This window comes from Oryx dammah, unplaced genomic scaffold, assembly GCF_014754425.2.
Source record: "Oryx dammah isolate SB20612 unplaced genomic scaffold, SCBI_Odam_1.1 HiC_scaffold_2, whole genome shotgun sequence".
Classification (NCBI taxonomy): domain Eukaryota; kingdom Metazoa; phylum Chordata; class Mammalia; order Artiodactyla; family Bovidae; genus Oryx; species Oryx dammah.
In genome coordinates, this window is record NW_024070186.1 from 75,483,595 (window position 1) to 75,505,929 (window position 22,335).

General features: G+C 44.6%; 1 protein-coding gene across 3 annotated transcripts; it reads left to right on the top strand.

Annotated features, from left to right (window-relative positions):
* The first annotated feature begins 291 nt into the window (after positions 1-291).
* On the top strand, positions 292-18,078 carry LOC120872325 (nmrA-like family domain-containing protein 1). 3 transcript variants are annotated; one of them, XM_040252615.1, is made up of 6 exons: positions 292-367; positions 4,706-4,944; positions 6,897-7,146; positions 9,318-9,325; positions 13,080-13,275; positions 17,799-18,078. In XM_040252615.1, exons 1-6 carry the CDS (start codon positions 328-330, stop codon positions 17,978-17,980), a joined length of 915 nt encoding a protein of 304 aa, XP_040108549.1. In that variant the 5' UTR covers positions 292-327; the 3' UTR covers positions 17,981-18,078. The 3 variants fall into 3 exon arrangements, 2 of the variants coding, with proteins under 2 accessions (XP_040108549.1, XP_040108541.1); XM_040252607.1 differs by lacking the exon at positions 9,318-9,325 and having other exon boundaries at positions 6,897-7,157; XR_005723225.1 differs by lacking the exons at positions 4,706-4,944; positions 6,897-7,146; positions 9,318-9,325; positions 17,799-18,078 and having other exon boundaries at positions 13,080-13,164.
* The last annotated feature ends 4,257 nt before the right edge of the window (positions 18,079-22,335 follow it).

Genomic DNA, 22,335 nt, shown 5'->3' on the forward strand with positions numbered 1-22,335 from the left:
TCTGCATTTCTCTCTGCTTTTCTTTTACTTACTAGTCTGTCTTCCTTACCAGAGCCTCTAGTTCAGTGCCTAGTATACCAAAAGTACTCACTACACATTTGTTGAACACATGAGTAAGTGAATAAATGAAACCTCTTTTAGAAAATTGCAGTGTCAGAGTGAGTTAGGTGGTGATAACAAAAGTTTTTACAAGGGAGGGACAAAGTCAGTGGTGGGTGTGGTAATCAGAAAGGTATAAAATTCTCACACAGGACAGAAACTGCATTTCAGATGCTGTCACGGTTTGGAGGAAATTACTGCTACTGTACTGACTCTTTGTTTAGTAACATGACCAGCAAGAAAATAATTGCAGTGTTTGGAGCAACAGGTAAAAAACTTCTTACTTTAAAAGTGTGTGCTGACTTGGCTTACTTTCTTGTTTTCAACTTCAGAGCCTGTAAGCATAGACTGAACAAAGAGCCCTTTGGAGAAATTTGAAAAGGTTTATCATTTGCTTGCATTTCTGATGTGGTAAAGGGGCAGGGTGATTTGACTTGATTTGTTCAGAAATGATCTCAGAGGCACAAGGACATCTGACATATTCTCTTGTTCTTGATCATGGGCTGATTTGTTGGTGTAAGTCTCATTTCAGCACAAGTTATCCGCTACAGACTTTTCTCCACTCACTTCCTGACAAACACAAGGAGCAAATGTGAGAAGGCCATGGGCATGTAGAAGATAGCTGCATCCTGACCAGAACAGGAAGGACTCTGAAAGGACGGAGTGGGTGGGGATTAGGAGAACGCATGCCCGGACTTCTCTCATGCACAGCTACCCGAGCCTTGAAACTGGCATTTCTGCTTCCACTCTGCCTCCCTCACAATCTGTTCTCCAACAGCTAGACCTATCTTTGCAAATCTTTCCAATCAGCTCACTCTCCGTCTGTCAGTTCTCATTTCTGCCTTTTGATGATCTATTTGAAACTGTCGGATCATGGCAGGTCTCCGCTGAAAACCCCCCAACAGCGCCCCCTACCTCCCTCAAGTGAAACGAAAGCCCGATTATTGGCCTGCAAGATCCTTCTGGCACTTTCTCCTCTGCCATTCTCCCTCTTCTACTCTGCCTGTTCCTCAAACACACTCCCAACTTAAGGCCTTTGCACTGGCTGCTCCCTCAGCCTAGAATAATCTTCTTTCCTTCGTCACCCACAATGTTTTCTCTCTCATGTCTTCCAAGCCCATAACTGCTCTCCAGACTTTCCTTTTTTAAAATGGCAACTTCACTCCACCCTGCCACTGTCTGACTCCCATTCCTGCTTGATTTCTTCCTTTACCATCTTCACTCCACACTAGGATAGAAGCTCTATGAGGACAGGGGTTTTGTCTGAAGGGAGGCAAGTGCTAAAGTGGGGAGAAAAGAGAAGTAAATTCTCAAAAAACCAACAGCCATAGGCTTCACTGGTGGCTCAATGGTAAAGAATCTGCCTGGCAATGCAGGAGACACCAACCAGTTTGATCCCTGGTTTAGGAAGATCCCACATGCTGCAGAGCAACCAAGCCCGTTTGCCGCAGCGGCTGAAGCCTGTACCCTCTACAGGCTGTCTTCCACAACAACAGAGGCCGCCAAAATGAGAAGCCCTCGTACTGCAACTAGAAAGTAGCTCCCACTAGCCTGGACTAGAGAAAGCCCTTACAGCAGTTCCTCACATTGCCCTCCAAACAACTCCAAGAGCCAGGTATGACACTGACTTTAAAAGGAAGAAAAAGGCAATCAGATGAGGGGGTGATTGTGTATCGTATTAGGGCAATAGTGAAGTTGTTGGTTTTTCCTGAAAGAGATGAGAAGTCACTGAAAGGTTTTGAGCAGAGTTGTGACATGATAAGACTTGGTGCTAAAGCTTCATGTTGGCTTCTCTTTGGTGAAGAAGCTGTAGGGGGCGAGGCCTGAAGCAGGGAGACTTACGAGGCTGTTACCCTAAACCAGGGTGATTGACAATGGCTTAGGCTAGGGAGTGGTCAGATTCCCAATATGTTTTAAGGAGCATTGACATGGTTCCCTGATGGGTCAGATATCGGAGGTAAAGAGTGACTCCTAAGTGTTCTGGCTTGAGCAAATGAAAAATAAAGCTGTGAAATGGGGAGGACCTGGAGGGAGCAGGTCAAGACAGGTCAGGAGCCCTGTTTCAGTCTCTTTAAACTTGAGTTGCTGCCTAGGCATTCAGAGTAGAAGGATGGTAAGAGCCTTGGGAGTGGCTCCTAAAGGAATCAGGTTAGATGTGTTAAAGTTGAAGAAAGTTGGCTTGTAGTTGGCTGAGGAGGTGTGCTGATTGCTTTACTGCCTAGTTTTAATCCTTTGTTCAATAACCTTGGATTTCTGGGTGTGTGTTTGGGGATTTGGGAATGGGTTACTAGATTTGGCAGATAAAAATACAAGATGCCTAATTAAATGTGATAGGGAAAGTGTTAACCCTTACTTGTGGATGTGTTTGTGTGTCAAACACTTGAGCATCATCTCCAGTGTCTGCCATTAAAATGCTGCTCTCTTCATGGACTCACCTGCAAGGGAGCACGGCCAATATGGTTGAATTCATCCCCTGGTTTGAGTCTTAATGAGACGTTAAAGTCGGTGTGATTAGGAGAGCCAGTTCTAGTTTTGGTTCAACTCCTCTTATTTTTTCATATTTGTCCATATTGCTTGCTTCTCCATTTTATATGGGTCCAGGCAAAGACTGTCCATCTGAAAGCTGAGAATGCAGAGCACAGAGATTTCATTATTTGTACTTCCTTTATTCACTCATTCTTTCATTCAATAAACAGATATTGAAAGCTTGCAAGGTTCCAGGCACTAATCTCAAAACATGATTGGCAAATGGGGATAAAGAGTAAACAATTTGTCCTCAAGGCGAACTTTAAGTTACAGTACAGTCATAAGGAAATAATTACAACAGTCAGTGTTGAGTTGCACTGTGTCCCTCCCCAGGTTCATATGTTGAAACCCTAATCCCTAGTACTTCTGAATGTGACAGTATTTGCACATATACAATGTGTTATTGTATTGTTAAAGAGGTCATTTAAAGAGGCGGTTCAGTTAAAGTGAGGCCACAAGAGTGGGCCACAGTCCAATCTGACTGCTGTTCTCTTGAGAAGAAGGAAGTTTGACACAGAGACACGAGGGGCTCAAGTGCACACAGGAAAGACCGCATGAACCCACAGTGAGCTGCCTCTCTTTTTACAATCCAAGGAGAGAGGCTTCAGGAGAAATCAAGCCGGCCGAGGATACCTTGTTCATGGACTTCTGGACTCCAGGGGTGTGAAAAATATGGGTTGTTTAAGCCACCATTCTGTAGAATCTGATTATGGCAGCTCTAGCAAACTAATAAGGTCAACAGATTTTTTTAAATTGAATTTTAATTTTTATAGATGTAGCATTTCAGAAATAGTCTTCTCAATGTAATATCTTCTCCAATCTCTGAGGATATTAATCCTTTAAAAATTTTCTTCTGTTCCCTGCTTTTTTACATCTTTTCTTTTTTTTTTTATCAGTTTGTTTATTTTGGTTTTACCTTTCACGTTGGCGGCTTTCCTCGAACATTTGATGAACTTTGGCTATCCGTTCATATTCAGTACAAGAGTACAAAACTGGCTAAGGGTCCAAAGGCAAAGTCCCCAACGGCAGGATTATCAGTGGTCTATCATTTGGGGTACCCTCAAAAAGAAGTGCCACACTCTCTCAGAGAAGTTGAGAAAATTTAGTAAAGATGGGAAAGAACAGAAAGACTAAGTAAGCAACACGAAAGGACCAAAGGACAAGAGAGATGACCAAACCCTGGGAAGAGCAGCAATGTGAAGGGGTCACCTCTGCTCCAACCCCTGGGTCCCCTGTTGATGCCCTTCTCTGGCCAGACCCAGACTGAACGCAAAAGAGCCCACTGATGAATTTCATACAGGGCAGCCTCTCAGGGAGCTAGGCAGGAGAGAGAACGGAAGGTGTATTTTGAACCACACACACAAAATTCAGGACAGATATGGGACCAGTTTGATGGAGGATCCCAAATATCAGTGAATGTGTAGAGTATGTGGTATCCCCCATAGGACATTCAGTAAATATTTGTAAAGTGGGTAAATCAGGTGTGTGATGATCATATCATGAACAGTCTTGAACACCACAAAAAGAAACTTCTGCAAGTTTTCAACCTTTTTTAAAAAAAATAATAGGAACTTCTTTGGAAGGTAAAGTTCTACGAAGAACCTAAGAAATGAAACCTATGACCAATTAAGTCTTCTCTTGTGGCTCAGATGGTAAAGAATCTGCCTGCAAGGTAGGAGACCCAGGTTTGATCCCCAGGTTGGGAAGATCCCCTGGAGAAGGGAATGGCAACCCATTCCAGTATTCTTGCCTGCAAAATTCCATGGACAGAGGAGCCTGACCAGTTAAAAGTAGAATTGCTTAGTGGACTCTGGGGTGGAGGCTCTGGTCCCCTGCTCTCCTGGCCTCCCTGTTGCCTCCGGGCTCCCCCATTCTTTCTCTCCTCCACAGCTTGTGCTAAGCTACCTCTGAGAACGCTGTGAGAAACCTAATTTGAAAACTGCTCTTGCAAGCCATGGCAATGCCTCCTGAAGTAGTTCCAGCAGCAGTTTTACTCTGAGTAACTGGATTCCTTGACCAGCTTCTTTTAGTGAACATTCTTCCTGATCCTTTCTGTGTTTTTTCTTCCCCAATTCTGCAGGAGCTCAGGGCGGCTCTGTGGCCAGGGCCGTGTTGGAGGGCAAAAAGTATGTGGTGAGAGCGCTGACCCGAGATGTGACCCGCCCGAAGGCGCAGGCGCTACGGGACCTTGGGGCCGAGGTGGTTGAAGGGGACCTGAATGACAAAGCATCAGTGGAGGCTGCCTTGAAAGGAGCCTATGGGGCCTTCCTGGTAACCAACTTCTGGGACCATTCCAGCAAAGAGAAAGAAGTGTGTCAGGTGGGAACCACGTTCAAGCCCTTTCTTTTTTCCTGCCTCGCCATGCTGCCCTCCCTGGAAGGGGGGGGGCCTCACCCCATCACTTCTCTCTGGCATTTGTGAAATCCATGTACTTCAGGTGGATTACTAGGTGACTGTAAAATCAATGTCATGTGACATCTGTCCAGAGGTGACCTTGGGGATCTGAGAGTGGTCATGTAGTGAAGCCAGTTATTAGAGCCTCTGATGCTTACCATTTGTTGTAGATGGCACGTGAGGGTTGGCAGTAAGGACATCCCATGAATTAAGGTTTCTCTGAGAGTGAAATGGGAAGAACAAATGGAAGGACTGTGTTTAGACTTCTGGCAGAGAATTTGGAAATGAATTAACCATGGGTACATAAGAAAGGAAGTAAGCAAACAAGCAAATGAGCCACAAGGACGAACTCCAGGGAAAATGAAAGTTTGTCGAAAAAGTGAATGTAACCATAAAATATCGCTTGGCTCTGCTTCACCTATGTTAGCACCGATGAATGATGTAGCCCCAGATATGGTATTCTGAGGGTGAAAAAAGGGCAGCTGTGCATGTATGTGATGGTTGTGGTGGTGGTGGGCTGTATGTGTGAGAATACTGTTGTGCTATTGTTAAGATAGCACCAACGCTTTGCGACCCAATGGACTGTAGCCCACTAGGCTCCTTTATCCAGAGGATTTCCCAGGCAAGGATACTGGAGGGGGTTGCTGTTTTCTTCTCCAGGGGGTCTTCCCTGACCCAAAGATCAAACTCGCTTCTCCTGCTGCACCTTCTGCTTTGCAGGCGGGGACTTTACCACTGAGCCGCCAGGGAAGCCCATGTGAGAGAGAAAGAGAGAGAGAGAGAGAGAGAGAGCGCTGAAGATGGGGCTCATCTGTTATAGTAGAAATTTAGTAGATGATTTCTTAAACTGAGAAAAACCAAGGATTAGCAGTATTAAACATGTTATTTAGAAATAAAGAAGCAGCTAAAAAAGATGAAAATGAGCACGTAGAATATCGAGAATGAGCCCATAGAATTTCTGGAAAGTAGTTATCACCATGAGGGTACAGCGAACTTTTCTGTCATTATAAGATCTACTTTCCCCTCCCCTATGCTATTTGCAAATTATACATAAGTTTAAATAGAAAATATGAAGATTAGATTTTTAAAATATAATGCATGGGGTCAGACTTTTTCAGAAATGGTAAAATTCAAAAAAATTAAGAGCAGGATTGAACCATTTTAGGACCGTCTGTTAATTACGTCACTTACAGCTTGTCTTTAAGTGATAAATTTAGGAAGGGCTTATTTTAGAAACTCTAATTCTGATATTCACTCACTATGGAATGTAGGGGTACAAGTCATTTCTCTGTCTCACTTTCTCAACCTAAGCCAGATTAGTTATGTCTTCTCTGTCTGGTATGGGGTTTTGTGAGGAAAAGAAGGAAAAAAGAGAGAGGGAGAGGAAGGATGAAGGAGCTTTGAAAAAATTGGAACTAAAACTACAAAAAACAAAATATATGTACATCCATGCATGCTTGTGTGTGTGTATTTATAAAAAACAATTTTATATATATTTATATCCCTCCATTTTGCCCTCAGTATCCAAATGGTGAACAGATATAATCTATTATCAGAAAACATCACACACTGCTTTCTCAGGTATCCCTGAGCTGCTTATATATATATATGTGGTAGTGGATCACAGAGTTACTGACAGCCCAGAGGCAGGGGCCAGATTCCTTACTGTTTGCACTAGAAGATGCGTTCAGCATTTTGACACAGTGGAGCCTCTGCTCCTGGATCCTGGTGGCCTCTCCTATGATCTGAGGCTGGGAAAACTCTCCTCCAAGGAGGACTATAAGAGAAAGAGGGGGTGGGTAGAGGACCCAGAACCAGCCCCCCAGTCTGCATGCAAATTCAACCTTCTCTATAAGGCGTCTACTTTTGTCCCTCAGGGAAAGGTGGTGGCCGATGTTGCCAAGAGCGAGGGTCTGAAGCACGTGGTGTACAGCGGCCTGGAGAACGTCAAGCGCCTGACAAATGGCAAGCTGGAGGTGCTGCACTTTGACGGGAAGGGAGAGGTGGAGGAGTATTTCTGGTCCATTGGCGTTCCCATGACCAGCGTTGGAGGGGCTGCTTACTTTGAAAACTTTTTTGGCCCATTGAAGCCAGTGAAGGCCTCTGATGGAGATTACTACACCCTGGGTACATGGAGGGTTGTAGTGAAACTGCCCTGACACCAGCTTTCCCCCTGCCCAGCCCCCTATTCCCCTCCTTCCTCTCTCCACATGCCATCCAAGTGCTCGCTGTGTGGTTGGCTCTGGGTGACATGCTGACAGGGGCCCAACGTTGTCCTAGATTTCCCGGGGAGCTGGATCTTGGGCTGGAAACACCAAGGATTACACTTCCTGTCTCATCCAGCTGACGCTCCTCATATAAGCAGTGAGCCATGTGGCCTCAGGCCTCAGTTTCCTCATGTCTAAGAGGAAAGTTGGACAAGATGACTTTCCCTTCTAGCTCATCTCTCTGCCCTTCTGTAGCTACAGGGAACACATTCTTCTCTTGACCTGGATCTCAGGGTCAGAATCCTGAGAGGGTCCATGGCCATACCACCCCGAACGCACCCGAGCTTGTCCGATCTCAGAAGCTAAGCAGGGTCGGGCTGGTTAGTACTTGGATGGGAGAATCCTGAGAGAGACAGTGACTCCCTGGGAACGGGTTTCCAGCCCTGCCTGCAGAGTCTGGTTCCATAAGTCTGGTCTGGGGCCTGCAAGACTCTAGTTCTAACCAGGACTCCTGGTAATTCCAGTGCTTGCCAGTCCACTGGCCAGCACTCCTCTGCCCTTTGGGGACATTTTCTTTGCCCATAATCCAGGGTAGCTCTGTAGAATGGAGGGAATGTGAGAGAATCAGTGACTGCAAGTCAGTCATTCTTCCCTGGCACATAATTAAGACTTACCAGGGATGTAACTAGTGGCAAAGCAGATCTGAGGTGGAGCCTGGAGCACCCGCCGCATGTCGCAGATGACTCGGGTAATAGTTCAGCAAGTGACCAGATAAGTGTGTAGATGTGATACATCTCCTCACCCCCCTTCCCTTCTTCCTATGTCTCTACCAGATTTCAGAAGCCTGCACACGTGACATTTCCCAGGTTCTAAGCTAGGATATTATAATCTATGAATTAGACTGGCTCTAGGTGAAGAGGTGATGCTTTAAACTTCTGCTGGTACCCAGTCCCATTTGAGTTGCCCACGTTTGTAAAAGGAAATGGCAACCCACTCCAGTACTCTTGCCTGGAGAATCCCATGGATGGAGGAGCCTGGTGGGCTACAGTCCATGGAGTCGCAAAGAGTCGGACAGGACAGCGACTTCACTTTCACTTTCATTTTCTTTCACATTTTTAAAACCCAGCCTCAGGTATCCCTGAGCCTCATCCTCTCCCTTCCGTCAAGCACCGCCCCCTCCATAGGGAATAGCTCCCTGCCACCACCACCCCACCCTCCGTGCCCCTCTCCCCCAACACACACACCATAGGGAATATCTAACATTTACTGAGGACTTACTGGGTGTTTGGTATCTGTTTCATAGATGGGGAAACTGAGGCACAGATGGATTAGAATAACTTTGCCAAGATCAATAGTAAGGTAGAACCAGAACTTGAACTCTGGTAATCTGACTCCAGAACCATACTATTTTAATGGGGAAAAAAAAAAAAATTTTTTTTTTTTTTTGGTCACACCATGAGGCAAGTGGGATCTTAGTTCCCCAACCAGGGATTGAAATCATGCCCCCTGCAGTGAAATTGTAGAGTCTTAACCACTGTACCACCAGAGAATTCCAGAACCATATATATATATTTTTTTCAGTCAATAAGAAATTTACTTGTTTTAAAAAAATCCAAATGCAGGCATTGTCCAGAAAAATTTAACAGGTTTATTTATAATTGTTATAAAGTTGAACTGCTAAAACTTGTTCACTGAAACATTCTGACATTCATTAATGCTTTATGTCCTGCATTTATATTAAAAATTCACACACAAATGAAAATGGAAAAACTGCCAGTACCTGATTTCTGTCCCCTATTTTTCCACTTGCAATCATATACTTAGGTACCTTTTGACCCCATGGAAAAAAATATCTAACGTTCAGAACTACCAATACCAGGGAGAAGATAATTATTTTTTTTTTAAAGAATGAAATGTTTACCATCTTAGTGGATTCTTAAGCATGTTCTCCACATATGCGGCATGCTAGCTAATGTCTTACTGCATAACTGTTACACGTTTGGCATAGATAGCACACAGGTTCAGTTCAGTTCAGTTCAGTCGCTCAGTCATGTCCGACTCTTTGCGACCCCATGAATCACAGCACGCCAGGCCTCCCTGTTCATCACCATCTACCGGAGTTTACTCAGACTCACATCCATCGAGTCCGTGATGCCATCCAGCCATCTCATCCTCTGTCGTCCCCTTCTCCTCCTGCCCCCAATCCCTCCCAGCATCAGAGTTTTTTCCAATGAGTCAACTCTTCGCATGAGGTGGCCAAAGTACTGGAGTTTCAGCTTTAGCATCATTCCTTCCACAGAAATCCCAGGGCTGATCTCCTTCAGAATGGATTGGTTGGATCTCCTTGCAGTCCAAGGGACTCTCAAGAGTCTTCTCCAACACCACAGTTCAAAAGCATCAGTTCTTGGGTGCTCAGCCTTCTTCACAGTCCAACTATCACATCCATACATGACCACAGGAAAAACCATAGCCTTGACTAGACGGACCTTAGTCGGCAAAGTAATGTCTCTGCTTTTGAATATGCTATCTAGGTTGGTCATAGCTTTTCTTCCAAGGAGTAAGCCTCTTTTAATTTCATGGCTGCAGTCACCATCTGCAGTGATCTTGGAGCCCCAAAAAATAAAGTCTGACACTGTTTCCCCATCTATTTCCCATGAAGTGATGGGACCGGATGCCATGATCTTCGTTTTCTGAATGTTGAGCTTTAAGCCAACTTTTTCACTCTCTTTCACTTTCATCAAGAGGCTTTTTAGCTCCTCTTCACTTTCTGCCATAAGGGTGGTGTCATCTGCATATCTGAGGTTATTGATATTTCTCCCGGCAATCTTGATTCCAGCTTGTGTTTCTTCCAATCCAGCATTTCTCATGATGTACTCTGCATATAAGTTAAATAAGCAGAGTGACAATATACAGCCTTGACGCACTCCTTTTCCTATTTGGAACCAGTCTGTTGTTCCATGTCCAGTTGTAACTGTTGCTTCCTGACCTGCATACAGATTTTTCAAGAGACAGGTCAGGTGGTCTGGTATCCCCATCTCTTCCAGAATTTTCCACAGTTTATTATGATCCACACAGTCAAAGGCTTTGGCATAGTCAATAAAGCAGAAATAGATGCTTTTCTGGAACTCTTGCTTTTTCGATGATCCAGCGGACGTTGGCAATTTGATCTCTGGTTCTTCTGCCTTTTCTAAAACCAGCTTGAACATCAGGGAGTTCACGGTTCATGTATTGCTGAAGCCTGGCTTGGAGAATTTTGAGCATTACTTTACCAGCATGTGAGATGAGCACACAGGTTAGTGTCTTCAAAAAGGCCAACAAGATAGGCCTCAGCTGCCTTCTGCAAAGCACCAATAACTGCACTCTGGAACCGCAGATCTGTTTTGAAGTCCTGAGCGATTTCCCACACCAGATGCTGGAAGGGGAGTTTGCGAAGTTCTGTGGACTTCTGATAACGTCTAATTTCACGGAGGCCTGTAAAGATGAGGTTTCTTCACCCCTCCAGTAGAGGGCGCATTCTTGCGAACAGCTTTTGTAGTGAGTTGCTTCCTCGGTGCTTTACCGCTGGTTGATTTGCCTACATACGAGCCATGGTATAGAGACCTCCTCACTTAACCCTTTCTCCTTTGGCTGGAGCTAAGTGAGCTAGAGGTGACGCTGGCCGGCTGTGAACAGAATTCTTTTTGGTAAAGAACCATATTCTTTACCACTGTCCCTTAGCACCTTTTAAACTCAGCCCAAGAATTTCAATCTTCAAATAAAAGCAAACCTCAGAGTCAGAATAGACTTCATTCTGAATGCCTCAAAAACAGAGACTGCTTTTTTACAATTATAATGTATAACTTATTTATATTTATAAATTTATATATTTATAATTATAATTTGTTTATAATTTATTTACATTCATAAACTTATATATTTTATAATGATAATTTGTTTATAATTTATTCACTTTTATAAATTTATATATATTATAATTATAACTTATGCAGAGGAGTGAACAGACATTTTGCCTACCCAGATACCAGGTAGGAGGTTAATTTTGCTGCAAAAAGACAAACTGTGACATTTAGTTCCTGGCTGGTAAAACTTAAGTCACTTTTACACTGGACTGGAATTCAGAGACCTTGACTCTTGTCCTGGCCTGTTGTTTCCTAACTGTAAGGCACTGGGTGAGTCAACAGACTTAGATTCTTCAGTTTAAAAAATGGCAATGCTGGAGCTAGATTGTGTCCACGTTGGGTTCCAGTCTCAGGAGTGTGGGCTTCCGGGAATCTGTGAGCGGCTGTGCCCATCTGTAGGAAGGGCACAGAATTTGCAGTGATGGATGAGGGCTTGAGTTCCCTTCTGCTGCTTGCTGGCTGAGTAACTCAGGCAACTCCCTGATTTTGCTATGTTTCAAGTCTGTTTTGAGGATTAAACCAGCCAATATGTTTGCTAACTGATTCATTCAATAAATATTTGAAAGCCTCCTACGTGCCAGTGACTTAGTTCACTTTACTGGGGATTCAGTAATAAACCACTCAAAGCAGAGAAAGGTCTGCCCTCATTAAGCTCATATTCTGGTCGAGGAGGTGGATAGCAGAGAAGCATAATAGAGAAGTAAAACATATTATATGTTAGAAAGTGATAAGTGCTCTAAAAATATTAGGCTGAGTAAGTGTATGTGGAGTGCTAGCAGTAAGCGTGGTATGTGAAATTTAAATTAGGTGATTGGTGGGCTTTGAGAAGGTGACATCTGAGCAACTTCTGATAGAAGTAACTAACTGGCTTTGTGAATATTCAGGGGAAGACATTTTCAGGCAGACAGAACAGCCAGTGTGGTTGGCTCGGAGCAGGTTGGGGAGAGGGGAGTAGGAGGTGAGGCCGGAGCTAGTAGAGGTTCTGGTCCTGTAAGTCATGGTTTTTCTCCTGAGAGACACAGAGAGCTGTTGAAGGGGTCTGGGCAGATATGACATGAGCTAACTTTAGTTTTTACAGAATCATTCTGACTTTTGTGTTGAAAAGAGCCTGTGGAAGGGCAAGAGTGGAATTGGAAATAAGGGGCCCAACTTTGCAATAATCCAAGTCAGAGATGGTGGTGGCTTTGTTGTTCAGTTGCTGAGTTGTGTCTGACTCTGCGACCCCATAGACTACAGCACACCAAGCTTCCCTGTCCTTTGCTGTCTCCCAGAGTTTGCTCAGATTCACATGCATTTGAATTGGTGATGCCATCTTACCATCTCACCCTTTGCCGCCCTCTTCTTCTCCTGCCCTCAATCTTCCCCAACATTAGAGTCTTTTATGAGTTAGCTCTTCTCAGATGGTGGCTTCGGCTAGGGTAATGCCAGTGAGGGTGGCGAGAAGTCTTCAAATTCTGGACACTATGAACATGACTACAAAAAAAAAAAAAAAAAGGATCTGGAGTGGGAGACAAATGTCAAGGTTGACTGTAAGATTTTTAACTTGAGAAACTGGAATCATAGAGTTGCCATTAACTGAGAAGGAAGTCTGTAGCAGAAGCAGGTTGTCCAGGAATTCATTTGGGGGGACAGTGAGTTTCTAATGTCTATTAAACATTCAAGTAAGGGTATTGAGTAGGACACGGGACAGATGCGTCTGGAGCTGAACAGAGAGATTGGGCTGTTTGCACACAGAAGATGCTTAGTAAATGGTAGTTCCTCTTCTTTTTTTAATCAATACCCAGGTATTATGACATTTTCTCAAACAAACCTTATAACTGCGTAGATGGTAGCGACTCAGTGTTACACGGTGCTCCCATACCTTTTGTTTAACTGGTTGATTAATTCAGACTGATGGGACCTACCAAGGATGTGATGTAATTAGCTCTTTTTATCTTTTTATTTTTTAAACTAGCACTGCCTATTGGGGGATATACCAATGGATGGTATCTCGGTTGCAGATATTGGAGCCGTTGTCTGCAGCATCTTTAATTCTCCAGAGGAGTTTGTGGGCAAGGCCGTGGGTCTCAGTGCAGAAGCGCTGACTATACAGCAGTATGCTGATGTTCTGTCCAAGAGTTTGGGGAAAGAAGTCCGAGACGCAAAGGTGAGTTTCTAAGAAACATAAACATGATCACAAGAGGTCTCATCCCACTAACTTATAAATTCTGAGAGACTTTTCACAGATTTGGGCAGGGTTGAGCTGGGGCTGTTGGAAGAAACTGGAGAGGATTCCTGTTCTATGAATCTGTCTTCATCTGTTGGTGCATCTGAATCCTACCCTTAAGACTTTATTGCTTTGGCTTCAGGTTAATCAGCTTATTAAAGTACAGTTCCTTTTGGGTGGAAAGAACTTAGACTCTGAAGACCAAGGTACAACATTCTCATATACATCATCCTATCCCTCCCCCTCCCAGGGACTCATCGCTGATCAGGCCAGTGTGCCAGAGTTGGCCAGCATCAGGCAAGGCACTTAGCCTTTCTGAGCTGTGGCCTCATTTACAAAGTGGATGAGAGCATCTCCCTGGGGCGTTTTGTGAAAATTAGGGTATATTTAGGGAGCTTAGCCTAGTGTTTGGCATATAACAAGCATATCTCAAGGACCTGTTATATACCTGGTGCTACCTTTGAGGACATCACAGCAGAGCTGGGGTGAAAATTCTCACTCACATGAAGTCACAGTGATCAGACAAGAGCAGAGCGCTGTGGTGCTTGACTGTGCTGCCTACACTTTCTGCTCTATGGGTGGTCAGAGAGGGTAGGAGAAGGCTTCACCGAAGGAATAGCTTTGAGGTGGTCCTTGAGTCTGGGCAAGACTGCGAATGGGTGGAGGGAGCAATAGAGCTGGCCTAAGTTCTAGAATCAACAGGAATAAACCGGAGGCAGTCCGGGGAAGTGAGCAAGTCCTGGCTCTGCCCTTATCCCTCTGGGGACTCTTGGAAAGTTACTTCTCCACGTTTGTGTGTGCGTGTTCAGTCATGTCTGACTCTTTGCGACCTTGTGGACTGTAGTCCTCCAGGTTCCTCTGTCCATGGGGATTCCCCAGGCAAGAATATTGGAATGGGTTGCCTTTCCCTTCTCCAGGGGATTTTCCTGACCCTGGGATGGAACTCATGTCTCCTGAGTCTCCTGCATTGGCAGGCGGATTCTTTACCACTGAGCCACCTGGGAAGCAGACTTAACCTCTCCAGCCTCCCTTTGTTCATATGTTAAAGAAGATGATTACACCTGCCATAGGCTTGTTGAGAGGATGTGGTGAGACCCATGTGGGAAAGGCTAGCATTGGGTCTAGCATTTAGTAAGCCCTCGATAACTAACTGGGTTGGAATGGCCTGGGCTTGAGTGTGGCCACGATAGACCTTTTATAGAGGAGTGAGGGCAATGGTTCATCCTGAGTGCTTCCAGACATTTCTCCAAGCAGCTGTTGTCAGAGGATGGAGAGAGAAGACTGTTTGTGAGAAGGAAGTGTGCGTCTATGTGTGCCTGGCCTGGACACTGTTGCAGCTGAAAGGAGGACCCTCCCTTCCCTCAAGCTGGCAGGCATCAACTAACACGGCTCTTTGCCTCTCCTGGCTGCTGTTCTCCCCTCTGTGAAAGGAGAGTGTAGTCTGGATGGTTTCTCAGGCTCTGCCCAGCACTGACATTTCTCCAGAGTAGAGAGAGTCCCTTCCTCTTTACAGAGTTGAGTCTGCTTTTGCAAATTAGGATTGGTTGGAACACACGCACACTTTTGTGTATTGCCTCTGGCTGGTTTCAGGATACATGGGTAGATCTGAGTGGCTGTGACAGAGACCATATGGCCTGAAAGCCTTAAATATTTATATCTAGCCCTTCAAGGGTAAGTTTGGTGAACCTTGCTCTAGCATGTTTCCTAGAGTTAGGGGCAGAGGGTTGATTTTCATTTTCATCTGCAGCTCTTGGGCCAGTGAATCTTGGGAGGCTATCTAGACTCCCAGTTCACCTCAGGGACTGGCCCTGTGTGGAGGCTGACAGATATTTTGAGGAGAAAACTATTGTAGGTATCAATCCAGCTATAAAACCACATTTGGGGAACTCACTGAAAACCACTCAAATTTCATGGAGAAAATGTTACTCCCAAGCCCAAGAAGTCACCACTCATTCAAAAGATGGACTTATGAGAACATCTGCAAAGTCATCTATCCCTGGGTCCAAATTTACTATTTAGTGACTGACCCCTCTCCCAGTGCTTTGCGTTTGGGTCTTGTATTCATTTTGTCTGTGGGGTCTGAACTCTATAAAGAAGAAGGGGCTGCTGCTGCTAAGTCGCTTCAGTCATGTCCGACTCTGTGCGACCCCATAGACGGCAGCTCACCAGGCTCCCCTGTCCCTGGGATTCTCCAGGCAAGAACACTGGAATGGGTTGCCATTTCCTTCTCCAATGCATGAAAGTGAAAAGTGAAAGTGAAGTCGCTCAGTTGTGTCTGACTCTTCTCGACCCCATGGTCTGCAGCCCACCAGGCTCCTCCGTCCATGGAAGTTTCCAGGCAAGAGTACTGGAGTGGGTTGCCATTGTCTTCTCCGAAAGAAGAAGGGGAGGAAGGTGAAGAATGTGGGCGTATGGTGTGTGTGCATTCATTTCAGAGTACTGGGTAGACATTGTTTGGGATGGCTCAGGATTGTCCAAACATCTCTCAGTCACATAACAGGTTTCTGACGGCTCTGGGTACAACAAGTTGTTTCACAATGCAGCAGAAACTTCTCTGGCACACAGAATTTTATGGGATTAGAAACTGGAAGTTTTACAGAATGGTTAATGCTGTTCTTAGAAACTATTTTGACTTAAAGCCTCTGGTCTGGAGTAGAAAAAGGCTTACAGGCTGCAGTATTCTGGCGAAGGATGCATGTGGCCACAAGGTGGCGCTCCAGCCCTGGCAGTCTGACTTTCCCTGTCTGTTCAGAAGGTCGCTGTTTGCTTAATTACTTCATGACTACCCCCTCACCCCCGACCCCACTCCTGAACTCCCCAGAATAAACTCTCATCAGAAACTCTGATCTGGCTGAAACTGCCTGTCTAACTCCAAAAGGGACACTGTTCTCTCAGAAAAGTGAGACACAACAGAGCAAATCTCTTTTCTTAAAAAACCTGCAGAAAAGAATCCCTTATTTTCCTGAGGAATATTAGTTTCCAAAGTTACAGGATGAGAGAGTAACCCAAGGAGACAGACATTTTAGAAGTCGTCTTCCATGCTTCTTTGATAGTGTTCTATTTTCAAACTCACTAAAATTTAAAAATGTTTTCTGATTTCAAAAATTATAAATGCTTATGGCAGAAAATACAGAAAATTATTTTAAAAAAGAATATAAAAGTCACATTGTTTAATCTATCAGAGATAGTAACTGTTAAGATTTGTACATCTTCTTCTAGTCTTTTTCCAATATATATGTAATAAAATTAAAACAACATGCTAAGTACCATTTTGGATCTGGCTTTTTCACTTGACATTAAATTATGAGCATATATTTCTATTCAACTTTTTAAAAAATATTGACTGCATAATATTTCTAGTGTAGATGTACCATAGTTACCATAGTTTATTTTACCATTCCTCTATTTTTTGGATATGCAGATTGTTCTTGATTTTTCATTATTATAAATGGCATGACAGTCATTGTTTTATATGAGTTTGCACCTGTCACATAATTCTAAGGCCAGATAGAGGTTAGAGTTTTCTGAGTGAGGTTAGAGTTTATTGCTGGAGGCTAAAGACTGATTATATTGGATCCAGTAGTTAGAAATGTTCTTAATGGGAATCCCGTGGTGATCCAGTGGTTAGGGCTCTGAGCTTCTCCTGAAGTGGGCAAGATTTTGATCCCTGGTCAGGGAACTAAGATTCTACATACCATGTGGCGTGGCCAAAAAAAGAAGAAGAAAGAAAGAAATGGTCTTAGTTGATGCAGATGGCATCACTATAGATCCACTTAATGTCAGAAGGGTTTTGCAGAGGGTGACAGAGGGTGGCTCAGTGGGTATGTGATGGGCAGTGTTTGTTGGGCCTGGCTCTGGCAGAGGCTGCATGGTTGAAATTCAGATGTTTGTTTCCAATCAGGAGGGAAGGATGGAGAGTCTAGTGCCTTGATGCTTCATGGAGGGCTTGATGGGTTGAAGATCTCAAAGGAATGCTGAGGAATCCCAGGAGGAAATGTATATAAAAACCAGTCAGATGAAGGGGCTATACACACATGGTACCTTACCCCAAGTGCTTGTGGCCAGAAACAATTCCACTTTCAGAATCTTTCAGCTTTTAGATGGGTTACATCTACACACAGTATGTAACATCACCATCAGGGGCTGGGGCAGGACCCTATAAGCAAACATATCAATATCTCTGCAGAGAAAGACATGGGAATTTCCACTAAACAGGATGAAGACTATAAATAACTTCTTATAAGTTTAGATAAGGTTTCGCCCCCAAATTAGTTCAGGAAAGTCAGTATGTTGCCAAATTGCCCATGAAAACAACTTCAGTGTTTCTTGGGTCTTTGGATTAGGCGAAAGAATTGTGGATTTGTATCATCAGGAAGGTGAACAAATTCTCCAACTGTTTTAAATGAGGGCTATAACATTCCCTATTGTTTCTTTTCTTTCTTTCTTTTTTTAACTTGTTCCTAAAAGATCACCCCCCCGAGGCTTATGAGAAGCTGGAATTTCCGGGAGCAAAGGAAATGGCCAACATGTGTCGTTTCTATCAAATGAAGCCAGACCGTGACATCAAGCTCACCCACCGACTGAATCCCAAAGTCAAAAGCTTCAGCCAGTTCATCTCAGAGAACCAGGCAGCCTTGAAGAGCTCCTAAACTGTTCACACAGGCCTCTGAGAACACAGAGTCCTTCCTCCCAGATCCTGGTCTTCTCTAGAGCACTAAATCTATGTTTATAGAACAGATAGCTTAGAATACAGTTATACCCTGAAGGCTTCCGTGGGTTGGGAGTGGGGGGGGGGGGCGCGGGGGTGGGCGGTAGGACACTGCAGAGCTGATTGATGCAGTAATTGACCGACATGTAACGTTCCAGCTGCTAATAAACATGGTACACCTGTCAGGTTAAGTGAGAAGTTCCCAGCCTGCCATGCTTTGTAGTTCTCTCTTCCCAGTGGCCACGCTGCCTTGGAAGTCTCTGGCCTGAGCAACTTGGAGCTCCTTCCCTCTCACAAATCAGTGGGGATGGGGAGACCCTCAGCTCTCTCCTTCATAAGTGACCTTAAGGCCTGTCTCTGGAACTCCCCTAGACAACTCCAGTTTTTTCAAGCGCGTTGTCACTTCTCTGTGAGGTTTTAAGTGATTTTAATTTTCTTAAAAATCTTTGTAGAGGGTTTTCTGGGGAACTCGGTGTTCAGTGAACAAGTGTTGGAAATTCAGTTTTGCTTCAAGGTTGGAAGCTCGTCTCTGATTCAGTCATTAAATCAGCTGTTGAATCATCACTCAGTTACTTGTCTTTTCATTCACCCACCCCTCATTTATCCATCCCACAGCTTTCTTTTCAGCGCCAGCACCAATGGTACGTCTGTAGGCCTTGCTCCCCTCCTGTTTTCTTATTGGAGTGGTCCACTCTCCAAAGGCTGCCTTGGCCCCTTTTCAGTTTGTGCTTGGGTCTGTGTCATGCCAGGGCAAGAGCGGGGCTATGTCACTACTTAGCGACAAGTGAAGCCCAGAGCCTCTGCAGTGGGTAAAGTCCAGGAGCTTGAGACAATGTCTGGCAGAAGGTGGTAAAGTGGAAAAAGAGGTGATGGAAGTGCCCCCAGGGTGTCCTTTCCTATTTCTGACTTAGCATTTTTTTCTATCCCATATTGTAATTGTCTTACTTAATAGCCTTCCTCTCGGCTGTGAGAGACTTGGACCCCTTTTTACCCCAGCACCTGGCACATGGTAGGCGATCAATAAATGTTGATTGACTAAATGTGTGAATAAAGTTACTGATCATACCGTTACAAGAAAAGGGAAATAAATAGGTGCATGGGTTGGAGAGTGGTGAGAACCAGCAACTGATACTTAAAGCGCAAGAGGCTGTCCATATCTGGGAGAGGGCTTGACCCCTACTACTCTGGGGCAAGTAGTGGATGGGGCCGAGCAAGGGCAGGGTGGTGGTGCCTGTGTGTAAGGACACAGTGGCCTGGGACCTGGCTCAGAAGAGGACGCTCAGCAATGCCAAACGTCAGCCTATCTGTCTCTTAAGGCATCCAGTGGTGTTTGTTGAAAATGATGGAGGTTATTGCAGACAAATTTTGATTCTTAAGGGGAAATCAGTCAGCTTGAGGACCATGCTCCTTTCTGAAGGGCACTCTTCTTATTCCCCAAGTGATCAACTCGATTTGGCCTAAGCTATCAACCCTGAGAAACGGGTCTGGATAAATTTCTAAAACAGGAAAAGAAAAATAAAGCCCTCAACTAAAAGTAGGTGGCTTATTACTCATCTGGTGGGCCAGGCAGGAAGAATGGCCACTGCTTCCTAAATAAACCTCAGCATCCGCTGAGTGGAAGTGTCTGTAGGCCAGCGGACCCCCTCGGCCCCCTGTGTGTTCACTGGGGTGGCAGGTTGGTTCTTTTAGCCTTTGGGACAAGGCTAGGGTAACTCTGGGTCAGCCCCACTCTTGATCCTGGAAAGCCCAAGAAACCCATTCTGGGTTTAAAATATTTATTTATTTATTTGGCTGTATAGTTGCAGGACGTAGGATCTTTGATCTTTTTTGCAGCATGTGGGATATTTAGTTGTGACATGCAAACTCTTAGTTTCAGCATGTGGGATTTAGTGCCAAAACCAATGATAGAACCTGGGTCCCCTGCACTGGGAATGTGGAGTTTCAGCCACCGGACCACCAGGGAGGTCCCCCTTTGTGGATTTAGAAGCAAACTCTACAGTGGCTGGTCTGAAACGAGTCTGCCTTTTAGTGATCTTGTTTATGTCTCCATCTCACACAATCAATAAAGGGAAAGAGCTGTTAACGTTGGTCTAAAACATTTTAACATTTGTGGACAGTAGATGAGGGACTCTACCACCACCGCTGCCCCTTTCCTGCTATGATCTCTAAGCCTATGGAGAGAAAAGCTTCCCTTCCAAGTTTCTCAGAGGAGAGACTTGGAGACCCACAAGAGGCACAGCAGGTGGAAATGAGCTATGCACCACAGGAAATGCAACCACCCTCTGTGGTCCAGGGAATGGGGTGGGTAGGGGTGAGGGTGGAGGTGCAGGAACAGAAGGGCTGCAGGGGGCAGTATCTCTCTGTGATTCTATAAACGTTCCTAGAAACGTTGGCTATAAAGTCACACAATGCTGGGTTTGACTCCTGTCTGTGCCACTGACTAGTTGTGTGGATTTGGCTTCAGTTTCCCCATCCTCGCAGGCGCTGCTGGGCTCCGGCTACAAGATTAAAAGTGGAAAAAGCACTTTGGATAGTCTTTGGCAGATAGTCAGTGCTCAATAATTATTATTGAGAAAAATTCCTGCCCTCATCCCCTTTGGGCTTCCCTGGTGGCTCAGATGGTAAAGAATCTGCCTGCAATGTGGGAGATGCAGGTTTGATCCTTGGGTCTGGAAGATCCCCTGGAGAAGGGAATGGCAACCTACTCCAGCATTCTTTTCTGGAGAATTCCATGGACAGAGGAGGCTGGCGGGCTAAGTCCACGGGGTTGCAGGGTTGGACATGGCTGAGTGACTAATACTCAACCTTCTTCATATAGCACTCTGAGTTCTGAGGTACCTATGGGATACTCTGGGTCACGCCCTAACCTGCCAGGCACTCGTGGCCTCCCGGAGTGCAGATTCATCTCGCTCTCCCAGCCGGTCTGGTCCCTGCTGCCATCTCCCTTTATCCACCACGAGATGGCAGGACGAGTCTAGTATCTAGCATGGGAAAGGGTCCCTGCAATCTCATCCAAGCTGGCTTCTTCACCAGCATCCATTCTCCTGCCCAGGGAACACTTCCAACTCTGATGTCCCATCAAACAGCACAAGGGGCAGAGACAATTCCCCGAAAGGAATTCAGGACACTGTTAGGAAAAGGAAGTGTCTACTGGGCCAAACAATGTGCACTCTCCAAAGCAGCTGTTCCCTGGCAAGAGTCAGCTCCTGCAGTCCTCGCAGAAGTGAGCAGGAAGGCAAGAGCATAGACTTTAAAACACCCCAGAGTATAAGCTGTTAGAATATTTCTGAAGGGCTATTCAGCTAACGGTTGCAAGAGGACTAAAAATGTGCACACCCTTTGACTTGGCAATGCTTCTAGGAAACTATTTTTGGTAAATAAACACAAATACAGATAACAATTAAATTTCCAGGATTTTATATGAAACTGTTGCTCATGAGTGAAAAAATGGAAATAAGCTAAATGTTCAGCATTAAAGTAATAATTTAATTACTGAATAGTTTTAAAGTTCCCTTAAATTTTAAATTCTTAAAAGCTAGAATTTGTAAATAATTTTACTGGAAAAAACTTATTATGTTTCAAGTGAAAAATGTTGACTTCCCTGGTGGCCCAGTGGTTAAGACACTGCTTCTAATGCAGGGGGTCCCAGGTTTGATCCCTTTTTGGCAAATTAAGATCCCATATCTGCACAGTGTGGCAAAAAAAGAAAATATTGTATGTAAAATAATGTTACACCTAGCTTAATTCCAGTTGTGTAAAGTATGCAAGTATATGGTAAAATATTGAGAGGAAAACCACCAGGACATTAAAAATGGTTTTCATTGAACAGTGAGATTTTGGTTGGTTTCTACTTTTTCCTTTTAAGTTTTCTCTTTTTTCCAGGTTTCTGTAATTAAAATGTTAATTAGACATTAAAATTTTATGTAAAAAAGTTCCTTTAAAGTTTAACAAATATCATAGATGATCTTAATTCTTCCTTATGTTATGACAACTATAATAATTGTTATTTACTATGTACTAACCACTCGGAGAAGGCAATGGCACCCCACTCCAGTACTCTTGCCTGGAAAATCCCATGGATGGAGGAGCCTGGTAGGCTGCAGTCCATGGGGTCTCTAAGACTCAGATACGACTGAGCGACTTCACTTTCACTTTTCATTTCATGCATTGGAGAAGGAAATGGCAACCCACTCCAGTGTTCTTGCCTGGAGAATCCCAGGGGTGGGGGAGCCTGGTGGGCTGCTGTCTATGGGGTCGCACAGAGTCGGACAGGACTGAAGTGACTTAGCAGCAGCA